Source organism: Ailuropoda melanoleuca, chromosome 14, assembly GCF_002007445.2.
Source record: "Ailuropoda melanoleuca isolate Jingjing chromosome 14, ASM200744v2, whole genome shotgun sequence".
In the NCBI taxonomy this organism is placed as follows: domain Eukaryota; kingdom Metazoa; phylum Chordata; class Mammalia; order Carnivora; family Ursidae; genus Ailuropoda; species Ailuropoda melanoleuca.
Window position 1 is genome coordinate 71,184,700 of NC_048231.1, and position 18,434 is coordinate 71,203,133.

Below are 18,434 nucleotides of genomic sequence, written 5' to 3' on the forward strand. Positions count from 1 at the left end.
AGGAGGGGGGCCTCGAGGCTCCTCCCCCCTCGGGGCCCCGCCCCGGCCCGGCCTCACGCCCCCCCTCAGCCCGCGAGCGCGCGGCCCCTCCCGGGGTGGGCGTGTCCGGGGCTCCAGGCCTCCGCGACCAGCGTCGCCGGGCCGGGCCTCCCCAGCTCCACCGCGGCTTTGGGCGGCGCCACTCTCCTGAGCGCCCTCGCCCCCCACCCCGGCCGGCCCCGGCACCTCAGCCCTCTCCTTCGGTGGGAGGGCGGACACACCTGCGGGTGGAGGAGTTTATTGGACACTGTCCTCCCTGACAGGAGGGGGCCTGGCAGCGGGAGGGCACAGGGTGCCGGCCTGGGGAGAGAGAGGAGTGCGAGGGGGAGGGAGGGGGGCACCCCGGAGAAAACCTCTCCTCCGCCGTTTCCAGCCGCCCCCCTCGCGAGGGCCGAGGGCCGCCTGGCCGCGGGGGAGGGCAGGGGCTGACAGTCCTCACGGCCCTCCGCCCCCCTCCCGATCCTTGGCGAGGCTGCCCCCAGCCAGGCTCCTGGCGGACACTCGCCTAAATCCAGTCTGCCTCGCAGGAACCCACCGCTTCGCGCCCAGGGGCTGCTGGCACTTCCCTTTTATTTAGTAAAATTCCAAGAGCCGGTGCTCTTGCCCCGGATTCTAAGCGCACCAACTGATGCATCCCCTAGGAACCCCTCATGGTATCTATAATAACAATAGTACTACAAATTAACACTGGTAGTAAAAGTTCGTTGAGAGCTTTCTCTGTGGACCAGGCACTGCAGAAGTGCTTTTCACAAGGTCACTCAGTCACTCCCCCCAACATCCCAGAATGAGATAGAGAACCATCTATGGCTCCCAGTCACCTTCTGAAAACAACCAGTTCCCAGTTGGGGATGGGTAAGTTTCTGAAAGTTAGTTTAGAAGTCACCCTTTGGGAATTTTGAATGCATCTCCTTACAGAGACTATGTTTCGCATCAGCATTTCCTAAACTGGCCCTAATCTGTGCTCCTGAGAAAGGGACTTCTGTGGTCAAGTAGGCTTACAGCCATGCCCCTCAGGGGCAGTCCAAAGCACACTAACACAATAAACCCCCACCTCCCACCCCAAGTTCTCCAGTAAATAGACATTTATAGCTTTATTTCCTGGAATTTATTTGACTTTAGAGGCCCTTTCTCCTGTAAAATGGACTTAGATCCTGCGAAATATATGAAAGTTTGGCGAGGTTCCCAGGCCATCCTGCAAACATGTCTCATTTAGGGTGCTTGTCCCCACATGGCCTCTGGATATGTAAGTTATAGGTGTACAGACCCCCATCGAAGCAGTAGCTGCCTTCTTGGCTAATTGTCCACAGTACATTGGGCCTGTCCTCAACCTCTCCTTCACCCTCCCCCTACCTTTTACAGAGGTAAAGACTCTGTCTTTTTACCTCTGCGCTAGGCACTGCCTCCATGGGTCTCTTTCCTCTTTCTCTTGACTCCTTCCTGCTTTTGCTCATGTTTGCTCACGTTTGCTCTTGCAGCCGTGAGCCATCAAAGATGGCGGGGCAGAGTGTACCCGCAGTAAGTGTCCTCAAGAGTGGGTGCGTGTGAGCTCAGATGGCAGGTGAGCCAGGCCCAGAGAAACATAACCGACCTCCGTACAAGTCCATATGCCAAAACAGGAGCGATCTCCGGTCGCCCTTAGTCAGATCAGCATGGGGCACCTTTCCACCTCCTCCTCTCATTGCCCTGGCCGATCCACCACCCCATGACCTCTCTGCCTGCACACAGTCAAGTCTTCGCNGTGGCAGGTGAGCCAGGACCAGAGAAACATAACCGACCTCCGTACAAGTCCATATGCCAAAACAGGAGCGATCTCCGGTCGCCCTTAGTCAGATCAGCATGGGGCACCTTTCCACCTCCTCCTCTCATTGCCCTGGCCGATCCACCACCCCATGACCTCTCTGCCTGCACACAGTCAAGTCTTCGCAGTTCACACGTGTGAACTGAAAGTCACTACACTGCTCTCCCCCAGCCTTAGGGGGGTGGTTGAACTAATCTCTCCCCCTGCGGGGAGAGAGCGCCTAACTGAAGGGGGCACCCCCTCCCTTCCATTGGCCTGCTGGCACAGCACTACCAGCTCGGACTCAGCCTCCCCCCCTACCCCCTGCCCTCTGTGGCTCTTTTTGCAGGAAACAAATGTGAGCAAAGCAAGGAGGAGTTGGGAGAAAGATAAAGGGGCTGGAGGTGCTATGTAGGGCAGAGGGGTAAAGGGAAGGACAAGCGGCCCAGTGGGGAGAGTGGGGGATAAGAGGTCCTGGAGGGAAGAAGCCCAGCCTTCATAGGAGAGTTTAAAGTCTCTGGGAGCTCATGGGTTGGGAAGGGTTCCAGCTCAAGGGAACGTTTCTTCCTCAGCTAGTTCTGTTAACTGGTGAGTAGTCAGGGCCGCTCAACAGGGCTCTGGACACCATCTCCCATTTTTATGGTTCCCTGGACCGTGCTCCTCCCCCCAGAGCCTCCTCCCCCATCCCTCCAGGCCCTGAGAAGGCTCCTGCCTCCCAGACTGTGGGAAGCCATGTGGGGAGGATGCCCTCCTGGTGTCCTCCCCACCCCAGCCCTTCTTCCAACATAGCGACTACTGGTGCGGCACATCAGCTCACAAGGCTCCTAGAAGATTATCTTTATGCTTATAAAGAGCCAGTGGGGGACTCTCAGGGGCTCACTTTAACACAGGAACACATTTACTCAAAGACAACCCCTCCTTTTGGGAATAAGCACCTCCTGAGGGTCTGCTCTGGCAAAGTCCCTCACACACACCACTCCCTGTAACCCTTACACCGCTCCTGAGAAATGACTGCCGACGTCCTCATTTCACAAACGAGGACACTGAGGCTCAGATTTAAATGCCCTGCCTAGGAATGAGCACTGGAGTTTGTTCTCACACTAAAGGCCTCTAGGAGAGTTGCCAAAAGCTCAGCTGCCAAAGCAAGCAAGCAAGCAAGACCCCATGGGGCTTAAGGTGGAAGCACTGGGCCAGGCCGCTTGCCAGGAGCCCATCCTTCTCTAAGGCCAGCAGGTGTTTAGCGCTGGAAGTCTGTTCGGGAACAGAGGAGAGAGCCAGAGAGGGATACAGAGGGGGATTTTCAGAAAAAGCAGGGAAAAAACCTTGGTCCTGGAGAATTTAAATAGACAAATGATGGGGCTAGTGTCTGGGGCAGACTCGAAGGAAATGCCTTTAAAAAATGGGCTGCGTTCCCACCTGGGATGGCACAAAGGCTCTGAGGACGTGGCCAGAGAGCAAGCCTGCTGGCCCAGGTGCCCAGCGCTTGGTGGGCTCCCAGCAGAGTTTTCTGCCATCTGTAACATCTGAGCCTGATTTAAAGAGCAAAAGCAACGATCTCCAGTGTGTTGTTCCTACATACATAACTGTAATTTGTCAGCAGGAATACCGGTCAAACAGGGGAGGGGTGCACCCGTCTTTTGCTTTTGCTTTGTTTTCTCATACCCAAAGAGGAAGGAACTGCTGGGATAACTCTATGCCCTCCAAGTACCACACGTGTCCTGTGGTGGCTGCCAGAGGGGAAGGGACCACGGTGCAAAGATCTTGACCGCTTTGGGGACCACGCTCTAAAACCTCACGCCGTTCCTGGTCTGCAAAGCGCGTCTCCAGACTGGTCCCTCCTTCACCTGTGCATGCTGATGCTTCTACACACTTGTGCGGTCTCCCCTCTACCATCCCAAGCCGCGAGCGGGGCTCCCCAGGCAACCCAGGCCCCTACTCTGTCCTCACAGGTCCAGAATCTGGGGTTCAACCTGGAGATATAAGTTTCTGGCTGACTTAGCTCTGGTTCCATGTGTGGCTCTCTGGGGACTGGACTCCTCACTAGTTGGGGACTCTTGAGTGGATCTTGCCCCAGAGGAAGGGCTGATGGAGGTGAGAGAGGAAGCCAGGAGAGGGGGCTAAGGAGGAGTGGAGGGGAGAGGTGTGGGAATGAGGTGGGATTTCAGAGGTCTAAAGCAAATCCAAACACAGGATGGCCAGTTGAATTAAAATTTCAGATAAATAATGAATATTTTTTTACCATAAGCATATCCCCAATATTGCATGGAACATATGGCACGAAATATCTGGGACATACACACACACACAAATGCATCCATTGTTTATCAGAAATTCCAATTTAACTGGGCACCCTGTATTTTATCTGACAACCAGATTCCTGGGTCCTCCCGAGTCCCCTGTCCCATCTCTCATCCTGCCACCATGCACACTTCCTAAAAGCTGTATTTTTATTCTGCTACTCTCAGGTCAGGGGCCTCTCACCGTCTCCCACTGCTTCCATCCCAGAAGCAGCGTCCTCCTCTGACTGGTCAGCCCTCCCCAGCGCAGCCCCTCCCTCATGGCTGGCCTCCCCTGACCCCTTCTCCCCAAAGCCTCCTGCTGCTTCCCCAGTCACTGTCCTTCCCCTCTTCTCCTCCCGCTCTGGCTCCCGTGCCCATTCTGTTCTCCCTCCGTGGAACTCCCTCCCCTTCCTCACATCTATGTACATCCACCTGCCTTTCTCTTTGCTCCATTACTTGGTGCCTTGCAGACTTCAGTGCTGCGCAGTAGGCATCATTGTCATCTAAGCTCAGACCTGAGGCTTCCTGAGGGCAGGACCAGTTTGCTCTTCCTGACTCCTCAGCAATGTGGCTCTGGTGGCCTGAGGGAGTGGTGGGGGAAGGAGGGTTTAGTGGATGGCAGGAGGGGAGCGAAGAGCGGGGCAGACAGAGAAGGGCGGCAGGGGCAGGACAGAGAGGTGGACAGAGGAGGCCAAGGGGCAGGCAGGATGGGGGCCTCAGCGGGGCAGACCCCCCACCCCAAGGATCATGCTCCATGTCCACCAGGGCCTCTGGAATGGCCAGAGGAGGGGATGCTGGGAGAATGGGCTCTGTTGGATGCCCCCACCGCCCTGGCCCCAGCTGACTCCTGCCCCTTCTCAGTGGGTGGAAACTGGGCCTTGTGGAGGGCAAGGAACCTGTCTCTTGGACTGGGATGGGGGAGGTGGGTAGCGTGGGTGGGGGGCAGGGGTGGGCAGGGAAAGCCAAGAAGCCAAAAGAACAGTAGCAGAAAGAAGAGGGGTGGGAGATGGAGGCTGGGGGCTGGCCCTTAGGGAGCACCTAGGGGTGGGGGCAATGTGAAGAAGGAGGTTAAAAGCAGTCGGACACTGGTAAATTGGTGCGAGCACCGCCCTGTCCTGGGTGAAGCTAGTTGGTTTGTTATCTTTACCCACCAAAGCATTTACTTTGGTTAGTCGCCCGATCCACAAACACTTTCGAGGAGATGACATTACCGAAAGGGAGGAACATCTGCATCAGCTCAGCGTCCCCAAACTCCTGGGGCAGATGGTAGATGAACGAAGAGAGAGACAGAGGAGAGGTGAGCGAGTTAGGCAGCGGCAGCAGGGAGGGGGGCAAGGTTGGGAAGGGGGGTCTCATTCAAGATCCAAGGGCGGCCACTGAGGAGTGGGGACTGCTGAGCCCCAGTCTGAGCTCTGGTCTCCGCCCTGCCCTTGGGCAGGTCACTGAACCTCTCTGTGCCTCAGTCACCTTTGCTGCGAAATGAAGCTGTAACAGGGTGCCTGGCAACTCGCTCCAGGGGCGGAGCTGACAAGTGAAGGGGGCCACCGTGCCAAGGCCGGATCAGCCTGGGAGAGGAGGCGCTGAGGGCAGGGAAGGGAGACCTGGGAGGGTCTGCCCCCGCCGCCCGCCAGCCCAGCGCCTGCTCTGGAATCGCGCTGGGGCAGCCACGCCCGTGGCCACCGCCGCAGGCAGGCCCCAGCTTAGACCACGCCCACATAGTGGCCCACCTTCCTCCACTCCCCGGAGCCACTGCTTCCCATCCGGTGCACAAGGGTCCCTCCTTCCCCTCCCCCAAGCCCCACACTCAGCCCTGGCCCTGAGAGCAGAAATCAAGACTTCTCTTGCCTCCTCCAGCAGGCTACGTGCCCAGGAGGCGCTTCACCGCCTGGCTGCGGGATAAGCCTGCAAACCCACAAGCCTCCACGCATGGAGCTCCCCATTCCATGACAAGGAGAACAGCCCTGCTCCTTCTATTGCATGAACTACAGGTCAGGTTCCTCAAAGCACTTGAGATGTATGTTAAGTCACTTAATCTTCCTGCAGCCCTCTGAGGCAAGTGCTATCATCACTCCCACTCCACAGAGGAGGAAACGGAGGCCCAGAGAGGTTAAGTCACCTGCCAAACGTCACACAGCTGGGGGTGAGTGGATCCAGGATATGGACCCAGACCATCTGCCTCTGTAGTCTGTGCCTTCCCCTCTCTACCTATCATAAATCTCCACGCCCCAGAAACGCTGAACACTGTTGAGGCCTTTGGATTTCTGAAATTTCCAGACCGCTAAAGAGTTACATTTTCTTTTTAAATAACCAACATGCTCAATTTTCACTTTGAAATAGAAATCTTTCCAAGATGATTCGTCTATTTCTTGCCATTTTAAACAGAGTATGCCACATATTTTTAACCTTTTAAAACGTGGTCGTTCCAATGATTGTTTCCAACCTGCGGAGGCCATGCAAGGAGGGGGCTGCCTTTGTTAGATGTGTCCCAGAACCAAGGTGCTGACCAGAGGCTGGTAGGAACTAAGTGCGAGCTCGAAAAGTGAAGGTAGTGAGGCTCCAACGTGGGCAGCTATGTGGCTTTCATGGCCAGAACCCTGTGGTGCTTCCCTGGGACAGGTGAAGCTGCAGGTAACCCAGTTCGGGAGCAAGTCTCTTAACCCTAACTCTCCTCAGTGCTCCTTCCAAAGACTCCTCTGACCACCAAAGCCACCCTCTGAGCATCTGACCTCCCCGCCCCGCACCATCTGCCCTCCCCCTCCCACCCTCAGCCTCTGCTCAGGGGCCCAACCACTGTCTCCCAGGCAGACTGCCAGCTGACGGCGCATTCAGAACCGGCGCAAGTGCAAGGGTCCTGAGGCCCTGCTGCTGAATTCCCCCAAGCGCTGGTGACCCTCCCCTTCCCCCGTCTCCAGCCACACCAGGTTCTCACTGGTTCATCCTTGGGGAATGTGTCCCTTGGTGGTCCCCGGCTCCATGTAGGTCCCCAAGGGGTAGGAACCAGCTCAAACGCCTGATCTAAGCCATACGTCTTCCAGGACTCCCAGCTAGATAGTCCCCATATGCTCTGTCTCTTCCGGTGTTCCCTAAGTCTACAGTCTGTGGTCTGAGGCTCTTTCTGCTTTAGGTCTGGGAGGTTTTCCCTCCAACCAAATTGGGAGATCTAGGGATGAGGTATTAGCCTTCTCTTGTCCTCCTGTCTCTACTCCAGCACTGCCTTCCTTCCTCCTTCCATCCCATTCTTCAGGTCTTCCCTCATGCTCCACCCCATGCAGCCAGCTGCTTTGAATTTGGGACCCTCGCTTCAATTTCTGCAAGCTGCTTTATATGGATGTTATGTTTATTCAACGTAAAGATTCAAGAAGCCTTTGAGGCCAGGACCCCTAGGCTCGTCCCGTCAGTATGGTATGCAGGTGAGCTCCATAGGAACGGCTCTCCCAGCGCCAGCCTAGCACACCTCCTCCGTCCTTCACCCCTCATCAGGGAGCCTACACATTGCCTTCTACCCCCAAGCCCTCCCTGCATTTCCTCATCCACAGATCCTAGAGCGTCCAGATGGCAGCGAGGACTGTGGACATCAATCTGGTCCCACCCAGCCTTTGGAGAAATGGTGAAACAGGGATCCGGAGTCAGAAGATGGCTGCCCTGACCACACTGTGGCCCTGGGCGCAGCCAGGACTCCAGCATCCCTGGGGGTCACCTCGGCCCGTCGGTGGAGTGGACAGCCTCCAGGAATTCAGACATCTGTTGGTTTTCAGGCTCAACTCAAAGACAAAGTGTTGGAAGGAGGCTCTCCCCGGCAACCAGTGTGTCCAGGTATTTCAATGGCATCACACAGGGGGAGGAAACCATGACAGAAAGGGCCAACCACTGGCATGGCTGGAAGAACACAGCCTCCCTTCTCACCTGCGCCTCAGGCAACACTGTGGACAAGGCTTTGGGCTGGCTCCAGCCCACCCCAGCCTATCTCCCTGCCCCGTCCCATCCCCAGGCCCATGCTCACCTCATACTCCACAGCACCCATGCCTTTGATCCTGTTCTCCCTGCCTTGAATGTTTGTCTCCCCAGTTCTGTGTGCTGAAGACCTCACCCTCCGAGGCCCCCCGAGCCTCCTCTGATGACGCTGTCCCTGGTACCCTGAGCTCACTCTCGTATAAAGCCTGGTTCTGTGCACAACTGGGTCCACGATTCACCCCTCCCCATGCCCTGCTCTCCCATGGAGCCTTGTCCAATGCACAGTCAGGGAGAATGTGGACAACAGCTGGAGATCCTGAGATCTGAGGGCTGGCTGGGAGGGGACTGGTCTGGGGAGCAGGGCACAAGGTGGGGGTGGGGGGTGGGGAACTGTAGCCACTCAGAGATGGAAGGAAGGTCTGAGAAGTGGAGAGAGAGATGCATGGGGTAGAGAAGAGTGTAAGGCAGAAGGATCAGGGAGCAGATGGAGGGGCTCCCTCTGTGTAAGGCCAGTGCTAGGGCCTATCCTGTGTGTTGGTCAGAGCAGCACTGATCTGCAGCTGTGTGTGTGTGTGTGCGCGTGAGTGTGTGTGTGTGTGTGTGTGTAGCAGGGTTTAGAGACCCCTGAGCCCACAGGCTAGAGTGATGCAGGGCGCTGACTGCAGGCTGAGGGTGGGTCAGCCCAAGGCCAGTGGGGTGACAAAAGCAATAGCCCCTTTGGGCACAGCGCTCTGTTCTGGGCCTGGGGGGGGGATGGGCAACGCTCCTGGCCCCCACCCCTCCCAGTCCCCACCCCTCAAGGCTCCTACTCCTCGTGGCTCTGATCTGACTGACGTGGCACTGGAAGAGCCGGACTGAAGGGAGGGAGGCAGGGGCAAAGCAGGCTGGAGGGCCACAGCCCAGGAGCAGCCCCTCTGGTGGAGACAGAGCTGCGGCACCACGCCCTCCCCTCTTGAGCAGCAGGTGGCCCAGAGGGCACCCAGAGCTAGAGCCAGAGCGGGCCCAGCTTGCAGGCTGTGGGTGGGGGTCCCGCCACACACTCCTCTGGGTTCCTGCAGCTTGGCTCTCTGGGGCATGAAGAGATGATGATACGGATCTCAGGAGCTGCCCCATGTGCGTAAATCATGGGCAACTTTGGAGGGGTGACAGTTGGTGAAGGAAGGGCTGTGTGCATAGTGAGAAATCCATAGGAAATTGCTGGAGTTCCAGGGAGACTTGAGCTCCTTTGAGCGTCATGATTCCCTAGCGACCGTTGCTCTCTATCCTCATTTTACAGGTGAGGACTTCAAGGGTCAGAGGGCAGGAGGTGGCCAAGCTTGGTGTCAGACCAAGAAGGCTGTGCTTCAAAGCCCAGGCTCTCAGCCATCTGGGGCCTGTGTGGGGCCTGTCTGACCAATGCGTTTGGAGTAGCAGACCCCTGGGGTCCTTTCCAGAACTGACCTACCTCCCTTGGCTCTGGGAGGGTCTTCTGCAGGGACTACAAGCCGGCTACCCCCTGGCCAAGTGGGCTCCCGGGGCAGATGCGGGGGCCTCACTGGCAGGGTGACCTTTATCGTGGGGTGGGGAAGGCAAGACCTTGTTAGTATTCCAGCCCCTCACACTGATCTCTCTGTGAGCAGGTCCACAGAGTCCCTGAGGGTGGGCTTACTTCTCCAGCTTCCTGTGCGTCTCTAGGCTCTGGAATGGGAGGACACTGAAGGTCTTTATTAGATCCCAGCCTCCCAAACCCCACTGGCCTTGCCTGGCCTGCCCCGTGCCCTGTGCACACCAGGGCCTCTGGATGTGACTTTTTAGCAACCCCTTCTTCCACCAGGCTGCACTGAGGCACTTGCGCCCCCTCAGCGGCCCGTGGAGTCCCAGCCTGGGAGCTCCAGCTGTCTCTCCCGGTCACCCAGAGGATATGAGTTCTCCTCTCGGTGACGAACAGGACTCCTTACTCCTGCCCCACTCCGAGCATTTCTACTTCTCTTCCCTTCCTCTCCACTGGCCAAATCCTGTCTATCAGGGGAGGGGGACTCTTGGACTCCACCTCTTCCACGTTCCACCTTTCTGACCTCCTACCACTTGGGCTTGCAGAGCTGCCCTCCAGAAGCCCACCTCCATGCTTGGATTGGAGAGGGCTGCATCTTGCAATCCTGCTGTCTTCACACAACACACAAACGTGGTCACCTTTCGAAAGAAACAGCCCAGCCAAAGGCCAAGTGAATAGCCTCTTTGGGGACAACAGGGGGTGGGGAGGAAGCCCCAGCTCAAAGACTCACCTTCTCTCTGTTGCTGGGGGATCATTGGAGGTGGCTGAGGAAAGGCCTGGCTTATCTGACCATAGGCAGCAGGGTAGGCGGCTGCTGGAGGGCCAAAGAGAAGAGGCAAGAGGGAGAAACGGCAACAGTGACATGGAGAGAGACAGAGTGAGAGGCAGGAAGAAAGAGAGAAACTTCAGTGTTGAGCAGTAAAAGCAGATCAGCCAAAAAGGGCATTTTAGCTTAGCCAGTTAAGATAAAGCCAGCTGAGTGTGCGCGTGTGTGTGTGTGTGTGTGTGTGTGTGTGTACGCGTGTGAGCTCACAGGCTTGGGGAAAGGCAAGTTTATTCTGCAACAATGGCCAACCCACATGCGTGGATAACCCACAATAATGGATCACCAAAAACACTGGCATGCCCGGGCCAGATCAGCCACACCACGGGGACCCCCACTGTCTGAGCCACAGATGACTCTGGTACACATTCCCTGGCCCACTCAGACGGCACTGGGGATCCCGCCAGGGGGTGGTCCCCAGGGGCAGAGCGCTGAGCTGGACAAACCTGGTGCTTTCTGCATTCCACGGGGAAGGGTCAGAGGCGGGACAAGAATGGCCGCCCCTTCCTCAGCCTGGCCTGGCTCCCAAGGGTACAGCATGTGAGGTCAGAGCTCAGGGTCCCAGCAGGTGGAAGAGCTTCCCCTGACCTCCGGATGTGAAAGGCCAGCTTCACCAGAACCCCCACATTGCCCTCAGGGGAGATCTCACTGGCTCTTTCTGACCTGGCCAGGCAGCAGGAGACCGGCGGCCAGAGATGATTATGGTGTGTGTGAGAGACAGAGAATCATGGCCGACAGCGTGCCCTGGGCTTCCTACAGTGGCTCACCGCCTTCTCCCTCTGTGACCTAAGACTGTCTGCTCGCCCCAAGGATGTCTCTTCTCGGTTCTCCTTTTCTCTACCTCTAGCTGCCTACCCTCCCTTGTTCCCTGTCATCTTGCTGGAGCCCCACTCCTGCTGCCTGTGTGTGGCAAGGGGGGAGGGGGGCGGGGAGGCAGAACTGCTTCACTTCCAGGGTCACTCCTTCCCTTACATCCGAGCATCTACACTTGCCAGGCCAGTGATGTGAACTCTGGCCTCACCCCCAGCGGTGCCACAGGGCTTGGGGCTCCTGGACAAATCAGCCCCGGCAGCACCATGCTGGGGGCGGGGGCGGATATCTGGCCTCACCGATGAGTAACTGCCCAGCAAGGTCAGGGCTTCGGCCTGGCTCACCTACTCCTCTGAAGTTCTGACCACCCACCACCGCCAAGGGTACCCCGCCGTCGCAGGTAAACTTTGCCTGAATGCTAGGGGGGAGCTGTCCAGGCGGAGGGGGTCCTCTCCCCAGAGAGCCCTCCCTCCACCTCCCTTTCCCCTCCCCCCCCCAGCTCTGGGCCCAGGCCTGGGGTGGGAGGGGGGCGCTGGCCCCCAGGCATGAGTACTGGGGACGTGAGGATACTAACGACCTGCGTACTGCTGCACTCCAGCGTAGGCCTGCTGCAGGGGGTCCGCGGCGGTGGGGCTCTGCGCTGCAGGGGAGCCAAGGAAGCAGAAGTCAGCGGTGCCCACCCAGAACAGCCTCTCCCAGCCATGCCACACGATGATGCTGTGGCCGCACAGCTCTTCCCAGCCACTGTGGTGTCTGTCGCCACCCTGCCTGGGGGCTGGGGAACGCAGGCCGCTGCCCGTGGGGGGAGGGTAGGGAGGATGGGTGGCTCACTCAGAAGGCTGGGAAGGGCTGGGAAGGGGATGCCAGAGGAGGCCCTGACCACAAGGGGCTTGATGGAAAGATCCCCGAGTGACCCGGTCCTGGAGAAGGGCTGAGGGACAGCAGGTGAGGGGGCTAGAAGCTACCAGCACAAGCTGGGGGCAGATCCCCCAGTAAAATAAAGGCCACGGGAGGCTTCATCCCTCCACTCTGTCCTCAAACCCAGGCACCTCTCCATTAGTCTCCGGGAGTTTGCATCAGGCATGGAGACCTTGCACTCGGAGGCCACGCCTGGGACACCCTCGTGCAGGTGGCTGGGAAAGGGGTGGTCCCCATTGAAACTGAAGCACCACAAGACCAAGGACCTTCCTCCCACCTGATGTCATGAATCTGGGATGTCTACTGCCCAGTGTGAGGAGAGGAACCTTAGGCTGATACTCTGGCAAATAATCTGGAGAAGCTGGACTAGGGAGAAGCCTTGGCTCATTTCTGTGGCCTCTGTTGTGTCTACAGGTGCTATGGGTAAAGGTGGTGTGGCACTACCCTTGGTGACCAAGGCCGCTGATGACTGACGTGGTAGGGGGCTGGCCCTGGAGGCCCAGGGAGGTGAGTGGGGACAGATCCACCCTCAGTATGTTTGAGGCAGACCAGATAACAGAGTGAGGCAGGAAGAAAGTTATCTGGGCTTATCTGCTGGCACCCCAGGCCAGCCAAGCTACTTGGTAGTGCTAGGTTTTGGGGCCCACAGACAGGGAAGAATTCCCAAACATCCCTTCTGAGCTCTTGTCCCAAAACCTCTCAGGAACATTCCACTAGAACAACAGCTCCCGAGCTTCAGGGGAGCCAAGGGAAGATCCTGGGGCGATAGTCTTTGGACACAGCGTGGATGGCAGCAGGGAAGCTGGGCCCAGGACGGCACTGCTCAGAGTGGGGAGTTGAAGATGGGTCAGGACGCAGGTCTGTTCCTGCCGGGGGTTATCCGGGACAAAACCCTATCCCTCTGCGTCCCTCAAAGCGGAGACTGGAGCCAGTAGCTCCCAGTGGTGGGGTGGTGATGGTGCTTGCTGGGCTGGTCTTCTCCCTCCTGCTCCCTCTGTCTGACCCTCTACCAGCCCCAACTCTCTGGATGGCCCTGTCTAGCTTTGTGCCCTTAGTCTTCCCAGCTGCTCAAACACAAAGTGCCTTTATGCAAATTAGAAAAAGGTGTCTCTTCCTCCGGCCAGTGTAGTGGCCTAAGGCAAAATCTAACCTGCAGGACTTCCATGGCAGCTCCCCCCAGGGCAGTGCTCAGCAAACACTGTCACAGAAGGAGGGAATGGTCCTGAACAGTTGAGAGAGCTGCCCCTTCAGGGGTGTTACATGGCAGTGAAGGCCACACTGTGTGCTTCAAACATGATCTCCATGAGCGAGAGGAGAGAACAGAGAAGCTACCCAGGGCTAGGAAGTGGAAAAAAGCATTTCTGAGACCCCTCTCCACTTCTCTGCTTAATGACCTCATTAGTAACTGCCAAAGAGTGAACACTTTGAAGGATCTCGCTCATTACAGCAGCTCCAAACTCTGCATTTAAAGATGGTAAATTAATTTTTTTAATGTACTACTTTTCTCCTTTCCTTCCCTCCATCCCTCCCTCCTGCTCTGGCAGGGAATTGTTTATGGGATGTGGCAGATTGTTACAAATGGGGGAAAGGAACATTTCCAAATTCCATGAGGGAAACAGCTCACAGATGCTGGTGGGGGTGGGGAAGAAACAGGTTTGTCAAAATCCAGAGATCCAGATGGGTTTGCAGGCAGGGAGGAGGGGGAAATTAAACCACCCAGATGTGTTGGGGACTGGATCTCCCAGCCCGTGAGCCTGAGCAGCGAGGAGCCCAAGAACCAGAGACTGGTGGGGTCTCTCCCACCTCCAGCTTGCCAAGCCCCTCCCTGCCTCCCTGGCCGGGAGGGAGTCTTCACCCTTCAACAACATTCCAGATCCTTTGGACTTGCCACTTCACTCTGGGCTTCTCTGGCCTCTTATCTATGAAGTGAGGAGAGAGGTGTGGAGCAAGCACTGGGATCAGCTCAGAGACAACTCCAAGGTCAAAGTCAGGAAATTCTCTTCTAGCTAGCACAGTGACCTTGCACTCTGCTGCTGGTGGAACTTTCATATTCCATGGCTGTCTGGGCCTCACTCCAGACACTGAAATCAGAATCTCTGGGCTTCTGTGATTTCACAAAGTCACCCGGAGGATTCTGATGAGCAACCAGAGTAGAGGGCACTACTTTGCGACCCAAGCTGACCTCCTCTGTCCTAGTTGGGCCAGCCTCCTTACCAGCCCCTGCCCCTGCCAGGCAGCCCCCCACCCCAGTCTCTGGGCCTCCAGGACAGCCCCCTCCACAGGAGTGTGTTCCTGGTTCATCCTTACCTCTCTAAGTCCTACCCATCTGTTACAGTTGCTCTGGGCCTCCTCCTCAGGAAGGTGTGCTGAGCTTCTTCAGCCTACAGAACTCTCCCTTCATTTGAATCCTTTAACAACTCGAAGCAGAGAATGTTCACTTTTGTTGACACTCTGTTCTGCTTTATTGTCTCATTATGCTGTCAATGTATATTGTATTCCTGGCTGACTTTGACCTCCCAGGGGATAGGCCCATGTCCTGTTCTCCTTCTGGGGGTCCCCCTTTCATCTGGCACAGGCTGGTGCTTACTAGTACTTATGGGGACTCTGTAACCTAATCATCTGCCCTCCGGGAAGGAAGACAGCACTCTTCACAAGTCTATCACGTTGCCCCTTGACAGTCTACTCTAGGGTTTTAGGCCCAGCTTTCCTGCTCTCCTGTCAGTCCATCCTCAAAAGCAGAGAGAACAGCTACTTCAAGTCAACTGGACACTCTCACCACAAGAGAAATGTTAAGTTCGAGAGGAACAAAGTTAATCAGGAGCAGGCCTCCTGGATCTTGTGTGCCAGAATTTATGCCGGATGCTCTCGGGTGCTAGCCAAGGTTCTGATTCCCTGTCCGAAGTGCTGACTGTGGTTGTGTGTGGATCCAGGGACCCAATGGGTACGCACAGGCCAGATTGCCAATTTATGTGCCTTTGCTTCCTTCCTACAAGAGTTTTTTCCTACTTAATGCTAAGTACGATTATCCTCTTAGCATCCGTCTCCTCACTTCCTATGGGTCAAATTCACTCTCAATTAATTTGCAGTTACTAGCCTGTCTACCTGGTTGTAAAACTGTATCTATTCTCGGTCCTGACAGAGCTCCACAAATGGGCTTCTTTCTCACCCTCAGATTGACACCTCTCCAAGAAGGAGAATTTGGTCTCTTCATCCCAACCAAGGGCTCCCTGAAGGAGGGCAAGAGGCTAGGTCTCTCTCATCACATTTGGGGTTCTACTAAGGAAGAGGCAGAGGGTAGGAGCCACATGTTCCCTGTTAGAACACCAAGGGAAGAGATGGAATGGATGAGGAGTGTGCTGCATGAGGAAGGAACGGCTACCAGATATGCTTACCTGGGTAGGGGTGGATGCCGTTAGCAAACACAGCTTCCGCAGCAGGTTGCCCGTTGGCCTGTGGGGGGAGGCCGGTGAAGCCGTTCACCCCAATGGGGGACGGGATGCTAGGCACAGCTGGTGCAGTGATGCCCGGAGGGGTGCTGCCACCTGATTCCAGAGGTGGAGAGGGGTGGAGGAGGAGGGGAGGCAAGCGGAACCAAGGTGAGGAAGGCCAACCCATGGAGCTCCACCCGTTGGCTCCAAGGGCCTGGGAATAGACCTAGACTTTACCTACCAACTCAATTCTATCTGTGAATCAGGCCTTGGATTATCTCTCTGTATGGTAACACCACTCATCTCAACTGTCTCCACCCTTCAAGGCAGAGTCCAACTCCAGCCTACCCCATAAAGACTTCCCTGACCAGTGACTACAGCATGATCTTGGACCTGCAGCACATAAACTATTCTCAGTGTCCTTGACTTTGGCCACACTTAATTTTCCTTTCATCTTTTTCAGTGATTGTTGCTCACCCTGGCTAAGACAGGATGGGCTGGCCCTTGTATAGTCAGGAAGGGGCTTCGAAGTTGCTGGCTCTGGTCTCTTGTCTGGATCATGAAGGGGCTGATCTGCCTCCTTACCAAGGGTTTTGCTACTCAGGTGGAAGAGGTCTTAATTCTGATGTTCCCTTGCCCTTAAGGAGAAAGCCCTTTGCAGAGTCCACAGTCAGCCCTGTTCATACACAAAATAGACACTTGGGCCTCCTCCAGTGGAGGCAAAGGCGATGCTCACTGTGGCAAGGGTAAAGTCAGGGTCAGATGACAATATCCTGTGCTTTCCTTATGCCAGGTGGGTGGAGCCCAAGGTGTAGATGGCATGGTGATTTTATTGGAAAGGGCCTTCCTCTTCATGTAGGAAGCAGGGTCTCTCTACAGCTCCTGGATATCAGGAAGGCTGCCAGTGTGGTGTGGGTACGGAGAGTCAAGGAAGCTTGATGAATGAGAGCTTGGGGTGTTGGGGCCAACCCTTGGGATTAGGCACTAGTCAATGGCACTATTGACATTTGAGGCCAGATATTTCCTTATTGTGGGGAGCTGTCCTGTGCATTGTAGGATGTTGGCAAAATCCCTGTCTTCTACCTACCAGATTACAGTAGTAGCCCCATCACCACCAGTTGTGACAATCAAAAATGTCTCAGGACATTGTCAGATGTCCTGGGGGGCAGGGGGACAAAATTGCCCGGGTTGAGAATCACTGAACTGAACTCCGACTGGCTTAGTTGGTTAAGCATCTGCCTTCAGCTCAGGTCATGATCCCAGCATCCTGGGATCAAGTCCAACATAGGCTCCCTACTCAGCGGGGAGCCTGCTTGTCACTCTCCCTTTGCCCCTCCCCCCAGCTCAGGCTCTTTCTTGCTGGCTCTCTCTCTTTCAAAAAAATAAAATAAACAAAATCTTTATTAATTTTTAAAAATTAAAAAAAATTTAATGAACAAGATTTGTGAAAGGGATTATTTCTAAGCCCCCTGTCCTTTAATGACTCCTGAGGTCCTCTCTGGCTTATTGTGCAGTTGTCTTGGGAAAAGCCAATGAGTCTAAGTTGGGTTAAAGGAAAATGAAAAAATGGGGCTCCTTCTGCAGTTAGGCCAGGAACCTAATAAGGTCACAGAATGGGCAGGGCTCTTTACCCCTCAGATCTCAAAGGGAGGTGTTTTCATGTGAATTTCTTTCTAGAGATCTATAAAAGAGAACGAGATGAGTTGTTTCTTGACATGGCTCAATAACTTGAGTGAAACTGTCACCACCCTGAAATCATGTCATTGACAGCATGGGGCCCATAGCCCCTCTTCCCTTAGGTCCCCTGGGATTAGAACATTCTTAAGACAAACTTCTGGAGGATGAGGCCTGCTTGGGCCCATAGATGTGTGCTCTTGCCATAGGAAGGTCCCCTAGGAGACAAAATTGGCCAATGAACAGGTCCCACCCTGAGGCCAGCTGCTTTCCTGCCTGGCCAGGCCCAGTGTTGGCCCTGCCCACTCACCTGAGGTTGGGGTCATGGGTGCGGCCGCCAGGCCATTCATGTTGAGGGCCGCCATCTGCTGCATCTGGGCGGCGGCGAAGGCAGCCATGGGGTTCAGGTAGCCACCCTGTGCGACTGACGCCATTAGTGCCGCTTGCTGCTGCATCAGCTGGGACAGAGGAAGGGGAAAAAATATCATGCGCTTCCAGGGGGGCAGCCCTCCCCACCAGGGGGCTCATGTCCCAGAGACCAGCCTCCCGGGGGCCCGAACCCCAGACAGTTCGGCTCCATCCCCCCACCCCCACCGCCTGACAGAACTGTAATCTTAAGTCATGGTAGGTCTTAGGGACTCTAAAGTTGCGGGGGGGGGGGACTGGCTTCACAGGTGCTGGTCAGCCCGGTGAAAGCTCTGTCGCTGTGGAGATGTGACACCCAAGGCTCTAGAGGCATGGTAGAGAAGCCTCTGGAGGACTAACTTGGCATGGATTTGTTTAAAATGGTCCTAACTTGGAGTCTGCTGGGGAGAAGCAACAGGAGGGTCATGACTCGAGCTCTAGGCACTCCCAGTGTTCTCATAAAGGTGAGTGAGGACTGGGCATGTTGTGGGCAGGGCCAGGTTTGGACACTGCTGAAGAGGGGAATCCTGGTCTACTTCAGTGCCACGCATATGGGGGCTGTGGTTACAAGTCTGGGGCGAGGGGCAGCTCGGGGGAGATGCGGACAGAGGCCGATCCAATGTGGAAGGAAAAAATGGGCGGCCAGCAGCAGGAGGCAGGGTCTGGGGGGACAGCAGGTGAAGTGCAGATGTGGGAGACCGCTGCCAGGAATGCCCAGAGGCCTGAGGACCCCTTCCATGAGTGAGGGCAGGAGGAGAGCGGTGACAAGCAGACACCTGGGCCTCTCTCACTGCTTCCA

General features: G+C 56.1%; 1 protein-coding gene across 22 annotated transcripts in view; it reads right to left on the reverse strand.

Moving 5' to 3' along the window:
* Positions 1-187: 187 nt before the first annotated feature.
* CELF4 (CUGBP Elav-like family member 4) overlaps positions 188-18,434 on the reverse strand; it is a 281,790-nt gene continuing 263,543 nt past the window's right edge. For 4 of the 22 annotated variants that reach the window (XM_034642656.1, XM_034642655.1, XM_034642659.1 and 1 more), the window contains exons 7-12: positions 17,541-17,688; positions 15,521-15,670; positions 11,785-11,850; positions 10,307-10,391; positions 5,307-5,389; positions 188-339 (exon numbers count right to left, since the gene is read on the reverse strand). In XM_034642656.1, the coding sequence (XP_034498547.1) occupies positions 227-339; positions 5,307-5,389; positions 10,307-10,391; positions 11,785-11,850; positions 15,521-15,670; positions 17,541-17,688 (645 nt within the window). In that variant the 3' untranslated portion in view covers positions 188-226. Of the gene's footprint in view, positions 340-5,306; positions 5,390-9,610; positions 10,392-11,784; positions 11,851-15,520; positions 15,671-17,540; positions 17,689-18,434 lie in introns of those variants that run through there. The other 18 variants (XM_034642649.1, XM_034642643.1, XM_034642641.1 and 15 more) reach the window with 7 other exon arrangements.